Source organism: Zeus faber (genome assembly GCF_960531495.2).
Source record: "Zeus faber genome assembly, chromosome: 14".
Lineage (NCBI taxonomy): Eukaryota > Metazoa > Chordata > Actinopteri > Zeiformes > Zeidae > Zeus > Zeus faber.
Window position 1 is genome coordinate 23,697,809 of NC_137200.1, and position 7,338 is coordinate 23,705,146.

Here is a 7,338-nt window from a genome sequence, read left to right on the forward strand (position 1 = left end):
CTTTCATTGAAAATAGAAAACAATTTAATGTACAAGTGTTTAAAACAACCATGACATAAAAACAACGTCGACCACAAACAATCTGCAACGAGGACATTTTGGGGAGGGGGGTGTGGCCTCTTAAAAACACTCAACCATTGGGGACACACACACACACACACACACACACACACACACACACACACACACACACACACACACACACACACACACACACACACACACACACACACACACACACACACACACACACACACACACACACACACACACCTTAAAACGTATTTTCAGTGGAAAGAAGCTAAAACATTATTTTTGTCATCGAACTGGAACGTTTTAATTTCCACCCCCCCCCCCCAACTTCCAGCATAACTTCTCACACTCCCGCACACACACACACACACACACACACACACACACACACAATGGTTGACTTCACACTGAACGTGACCTGGGGGTGGGGGGGGGGTGGGGGTGGGGGAAGGTGGAAACGCTCAAATTAAAAGCAAAGCTTCCGTCGGGGCGAGCGGTGGAACCGACAGTCCAGTTTGTGGAGGAAGAGAACGAGGGACGGGCGAGGAGATGGAGGGCGAGCGAGAGTCCGGAGGAGGAGGGGCGGGGGCAGGAAGGGCGGGGCCTGCTGGTGGGGGTTAAAAGATGCGGCGTCCTGGTCAGTGCTTGTTGTTAGACTCATCCTGCGCCGAGCCGGAGACACCGTTCTGCGGCTGGCTGAACCCGGAGCCCAGGCCGTACAACCTCCCACAGTACTTGGCGTCGTCGATGTTGTCCTCGAAGAACAGCTGGAAACATCAATCACTCATCAGTAGTGCTGCTGATATTTTCTCCCCCCCCCCCCCCCCCCTCTATCGCCAACAAGGTGAATTTACACTCAAACACATTGGACTGGACACACAGGGACGCTACGTTTTTTTTGTGGTGGGGGTGAATTCGCTTTTAGCCGGAATTCAGAGAAGACCAACACCAATTTCGTCACCGCATGTCCAGTACCGAAATAGCAACAGGCTGGTGAGACGCAGGCTGTGTTAGCGCAATGCGAGAGCCGCGGAGGGGAAGAGCTCGCCGCGCCGCAAACTCAGGGAAACACACCTTCCAGCGCCTCCACCACCGAGTTCTTCAAGCGATACCACCACCCCATCCCACCCCCCACCCACCGAAGCTGTGCATCGCACCGACCAGCTCAATGCCAGGCTCGTTGAGCACCCCTGGAACCTTGCACTGAGCTAGCCGACGAGCCTAGAACCTGTGACGTCAGCAACCAGAACCTCAAAAGCTGGGTTCTTTAAGTGCCACAGGAGCAAGGCTGCAGCTTTGAAATGTGCTAACAGTTATTTTTCTATTTATTTTTTCATATTCCCTTATCATTACATTACATTACATTTCATTTAGCAGACGCTTTTATCCAAAGCGACTTACAAATGTTCAAACACCGACGGACGCAGCCATCAGGAGCAATTAGGGGTTAATATCTTGCTCAAGGACACTACAGCATGCTAGCAGGAGGAGCCAGGGATCGAACCAGCAACCTTTGGATCACTAGACCACCAGCTCTACCGCCTGAGCCACCATCCCCTGCATCAGTCCCACAACGGGGAAACAACGGGGAAATTTGCAATTTCTCTGCATTTACCCATCCTGGTATCTGACGTATCTAGGAGCAGCGGGCTGCCATGTAGAGGCGTCCGGGGAGCAGTTAGGGGGTTAAGCGTCTTGCTCAAGGACACATCAGCACGCTACCAGGAGGAGCCGGGGATCGAACCGGCAACCTTTGCGCTTACTACACGACCCGCACTGCCTCCTGAGCTACTGCCCCCTTAGCGGACGGCCGAAAAACAGAAGTCCCAACGAGCTGCAGAGTTTAGCCTCCGTACCTCTTTCATCCTGAAGAAGGCCATTCCGGTCAGCAGGGAGTCCGAGCCGGCCTGGTGCTGCCGGCCGATCCGCTTCAGCTCCAGCTGATCTGCCACTTCCTGTAGCCCCCCCTGCAGCAGGAAGAGTCATCCATTAATAAGGGCGCCCAACTCCCCGAACAAGATCATCGAGGTTTCAATGCCAAATGCCGAGACACCGGGACGGAGTGAGCTGACGAGGTTACTTTGAGGTTCTTGCAGCTCTTCATGAGGTATTTGACGTCGTAGATGGCGGGGAAGAACAGGTTGAGGATCTGGAAGAAGTCGTGCTCCTCGTCTGGGAGCCGGGCGTCCGTCAGCAGCTTCACCAGGTAGCCGAAGTCGTAGCCGCTGCAAGGAGAGCCACAAAGGGGGGCGATTGGGGGCTTCACGGTCCGCAGAGACGTTTAACCTTCGGGCAGCCATTTTTTTCCGCCCCATCTCTCACCTGTGGAATGAGAGCCACTTGACGTTCTCGCAGAGGACCAGCCCCGACGTCATGAGCAGCTCGGCGAAGTAGAGCGTGTCGATGCCTTCCTCCTCGTGCTTCTTGAACTGCAGACCCGAGTTCTGCAGGAGGTCGATGGAGTCCTGCGAGTACATGTCCTCCCTGGAAGACAGTTAAACACGCGGTAACAGGGGTGTCCCGACTCCAGGTTCGAAAAAATCGGCCGAAAAGACGAGCGCTCGATCTCCAAATGGCAAGCGGGGTCGCGATTCTCCCCATGTTTTTGTGGGCAATAGTGTCCGACACCGTATTGTCAGCGGCCAAGATCCACCGGTAAACAAATGCCGTGTGCGCCCCCTCCGAAACCGACTTGGAGTCACCGCATCCCTCTACCCACACTGTACCCGCCCACCTGGAACGAAATTTGAGTAGAATTTGAATATTACAAAATAAATAAATAAATATATATATAAATATATATATATATATATATATATATATATATATATATATATATATATATATATATATATATATATATATATATATATATATATATGTGTGTGTGTGTGTGTGTGTGTGTGAATAAATTAAATAAATAAATAGATAGATAAATAAATAGCTAAAAGTCTGATATAAATTCATACAGTTTGTTGCACAGTAAACGCACATGGGAGACAAATAATCCGGTAACAGTGTGAAGTCGGCGTCGGCGGAGACTCAGGACGCACCGGCCCCTCTCCCTCTACTCCAGGGTTCCACTGTGTACAAGGAAAAAGTGTCTTTGACCAGAACGTCCATTGATTCCACTGATGTGATGATGAAAGTGGGAAATAAACCCTGAATGTCCTTTAGTGCGTAGGTTCCCAACCACCGGCTCGTGGACCGCACCGCTACCCGTGAGAACGCAGGTGGGGTTTTTTTTTTTGTTGTTTTTTTTCTCCTTTCAGGGGCGATCTGCTCCACAGCAGAGCAGCAGGAGGAAACAGAGTAAATTAAATACATCTAGAGTTTTCATTTGCTTTGTTTGACGAAAAGGTGGCTCTGATCGGAGCTACAGGTTGTAATTTGCCTTTCACTACCAGCCTCCCCCCCTGGAAAAAATTGCTTCCGTTTTTGTGAGCTTATTTTGGTGAGTAAGGTAATGCAATAAGTAACTTACTGTTAATTATTCTAAAGTCTAGTTTTGCTAAAGTGCTTGACTGTTTAGGTGTGTTGTTTAAATATTCTTATATTTTTGATTAGTCATTTTTAATATTCAAATATAAGTTACTTATTGAGAAACAAGTCTTTTTCTTTACAAATCAAGTCTCTATAGACTAACAATGGCTCAGCCGTCAGTGCTGGGAAAAAAAATACATATGTTTAAATCGAAAATCGAATCCTTGAAATCAAAAGTCAAATCGAATCGTGACACCCCTACGTATTGAACACCTTTTAAGACTCATTTATACTAGATTTAAGATCCGTTTTGGGGAACCGGGCGGAGCGTGACTCACGTCAGGTTGAACTTGAAGTTGAACTGCCAGGTGGTGGTGCCGGGCGGGTAGTCCCCGTCCTGGTTCATGAAGGTCAGGCCCAACTGTATGATCTTCAGCAGGTCCACGTTGCAGCGCAGCAGCTGGTACTGGTAGTCCACCGTGCTGCGGAACTCCCCGATGGGCCGCACCACCACGCCGGGGAACTCCGTGTCCTGCCACAGGGAGGAGGAGGAGTTTAGTTGGGGATGCATGCATGGGTGGTTCCATCTAAAAACATCTATTAATAACCAACCCCACGTTCTCCTTCCAAGAGCATAAAACAACCTCTTGGAATTCTGATGGATCTCAACAGGAATTCAGCTGCAGAATGCTCAAATATGCCACGGCCAAATGTGTGCGAGACAAAACGAAGTGAAGTGAAGACAACCACCACTGGAACTAAGCCAGAAATTAGGGAGTTATGAATGGATTATTATGACTATGAATGGATTACTTTAGTAGAAGCTGTGTTTGGGGACCGATTGGGATGACCAACAACTCACTTCTTTTTGACTATTTGAAAAGTTACTTCGACCCATTTATGACGAGGAACTCATCCCCGGTTCCCGTCGGCCCTCCCTCACCATGGCGATGTAGTTGTAGCTCTGGATGATCTGTCGGATCTTCTTCATCTCCTCCTCCACGTTGCTCGCCCAGACTTCGCAGATGATCTGGCTCGTGTCTGCGAGTGCGGCTGGCATTTCAGCGGCTGAGGAAACGGCCTTAAAAAAAAAAAACCCTTGGAGGTCCTGGATCCTGAGGTCGCTCAGCGGTGTTGGGGAGGAGGGGAGGGGCACAGTGCGATGGAAGTAGTCAACACTCGTGGAAGGAAAGAGAGAAAATTTTTAAGTAAACGGATGAATAAGGAGAAACATAAGGACGGTCGAGAACAACCCTGGGTCGTTTCCATAAAGCCGTCAGTACTGTCTCAATAGAAAGGCCTATTCCCATCGAAATAAATAACTAAATAAATATATATGATATTCAATGTATTCGTAATGTATTGTATAGAATAGCTTTTGAAAGCTTGTCTGGAAAACCTTAAATTGCCCCATGTTTGTACCCATCTTTACACACTGTGTCTGCAGGTATCAGAGAGCTAAATTCAATACTTTTTAGACCTTCTGAGACAAGTTTATCTAAAAAAAAAAAAAAAGATATGGAAAGAAGTAAGATATGGAACTGGACTAGATCAAAACAGTACTTTTTCCCGCCACAGAACTTCAGATGTAATGGTAAGAAAAGATAAGTAATATTTGGCCCCAGTGGCTTCCAAAGGGAAAATAGGCGACACCGCCAATCTGACACCTCTAAAAACACCACAAACACAGATAATGCCAATAAGCAATATTTGCTTATTGGCAGAGTGATCCACGACTCATAAACAATTAGTTCAAATTGATCAAATCTTTTAAATTAGTTGGGGGTCAGGAGTCTCTCTCCAAAAAAACTGGGCGAGTGAGTTAACTCTCAAACTGAAAACAATCACTGAGGGATAAATTACAGACCAAGGCAAAAAGGCATTTGTCATAACTCAAATTTACTGTGACTGATTTACTCTTTGCATTCCACCAATAAATAATTTGGACAGAATGAATTGTCTGTGTGAGTTCAAGATTCAAGAAGCTGAACCAACTCTTGTTCAGTGTTCAGGAAGTCCTCCCTGGCTCACTGTCTCCCAGCTGCTAGACCATCTCCCAGCTCCTACAATGCTTCACAGCTTCTAGACCATCTCCCAGCTCCTACACCGTCCCACCTAGCTCCTACACCCCCTCCCAGCTCCTACATGCACAGATGAATGGCCACACAGGTCAAGCACACATTTACAATTCGTCCAGGAAAGTCTTGTTATAGATTGTTATCGTGATCTGCATGATCATCTGCAGAAAAAGAGGTAACAGTAGGTACTTTAATAAGTATCAGAGACTTAAAAAGTTCTCGTACTTTTACTTAAGTGGAAATACCAGTGATGCTTTCACTTTTACTAGACTTCAGTAAAAGGTGGTGGCACTTCTCCCAGCACTCCCTGACCTTCATCGATTAACGGTATTAATTATCTAATCTAATCGTAACGATCTACATCTTTACTGACCAGGAGAAAGCGTCCGCTGTGCGGGAAATAAACACCTGCATCAAACCGTTGGCAGGTTGGCGTGTGAACATTAAACACCGTTTCTCATCGCACCGGTTTAAAAACATCTAGTGTGACTTTAAAGGCGTGAAGTTAAACAACATTTCTCACCGGTACGGGGATCCGTGTTAGCCTAGCCTAGCCTAGCCGCTAACGCTAGCATCCCACTATTCCCAGTGGCAAACACATTGTCAGGGCTAACCGAGAGGCTTTTTCCGCAGCGCGGTTTTTTTTTTTTTTTTTTTTTTTGTTTTACTGACAAGAATAAGAGATTTAAATCCGGGCAGCGGCTGCGTGGACGTGCGTTTTTTCTTTTAACCAGAACAGCGGCTTTACCTGGTGCGCAGGTGGATTCGCCTCCTCTCGGGCTCTGCCGATGCTACTTGAACCAAGCGCCGTTAGCTTGTCCGTCAAGCGGACCGGAAGTGAGGGGCGCAATGGCGCATGCGCAGCTGGACAAAAAGTAGAGCAAGTCCGGCGACGGGACGGGAGCCGTGGTGGCGCCTCCCGCCCCGCACCCCACCCCCCCTGGTGGCCGGGGGTGGAACAACGCCGCAATTAAAGTGGTTTGGAAGGAGCAGTGAAAGTACAAATACTGACACACGATGACACTGTCAAGGCCAAAGTATCACATTGACATGTATACCTCTCAGGGCACATGTCTAAAATGTACTTGGACTATAAGTATAGCCTTGATACGCTCTCTATTTTCTGCTGGGACGATGTAAATTTCCCCGTTGTGGGACTAATAAAGGTTTATCTTATCTAATTTATCTTATCTTATGTTAAATAGTAAAAGTACTTGTTATTATTATTAATATATATTTGGCTATTTCTGTTATGTATATTTCTGGCTATTTCTGGTTGTGTATTTTTGACTAATATATTATTATTATTATTATTATTATTATTATTATTATTATTATTATTATTATTATTATTATTATTATTAATAATAATAATAATAATATATAATTAGTAGTAGTATTATTAGTAGTATTATTAGTAGTATTATTAGTATTAGTATTATTATTATTATTATTATTATTAATAATAATAATAATAATAATAATAATAATAATAATAACAATATATTATTATTTGTATTATTATTATTGTTACATTAAGTTCCTCGTATATGAAAATGTAGTCGGAATAAACCGATTTTAATTCAGATTCTTATCCTGGTTCTGGAGATATTGCAGATGCACATGTCAAATGAGTTATTTCTGCTGGGTCGTGTTCAAACAATTGCTTCATGGATGCAGGATAATAACTGGCAGAGTGGACTGTGTTTGATGAGGCTCAGAGGAAGGAAGTGCTCTTGACCGG

General features: G+C 45.7%; 1 protein-coding gene across 1 annotated transcript; it reads right to left on the bottom strand.

Moving 5' to 3' along the window:
* Positions 1–476: 476 nt before the first annotated feature.
* Positions 477–6,376, bottom strand: cnot8 (CCR4-NOT transcription complex, subunit 8). Its single transcript, XM_080014406.1, has 7 exons — positions 6,343–6,376; positions 4,460–4,694; positions 3,855–4,048; positions 2,356–2,517; positions 2,114–2,258; positions 1,890–2,000; positions 477–800 (listed from the first exon to the last, which is right to left on the bottom strand). Exons 2-7 carry the CDS (start codon positions 4,574–4,576, stop codon positions 672–674), a joined length of 858 nt encoding a protein of 285 aa, XP_079870532.1. The 5' UTR covers positions 4,577–4,694; positions 6,343–6,376; the 3' UTR covers positions 477–671.
* Between the last annotated feature and the right edge of the window lie 962 nt (positions 6,377–7,338).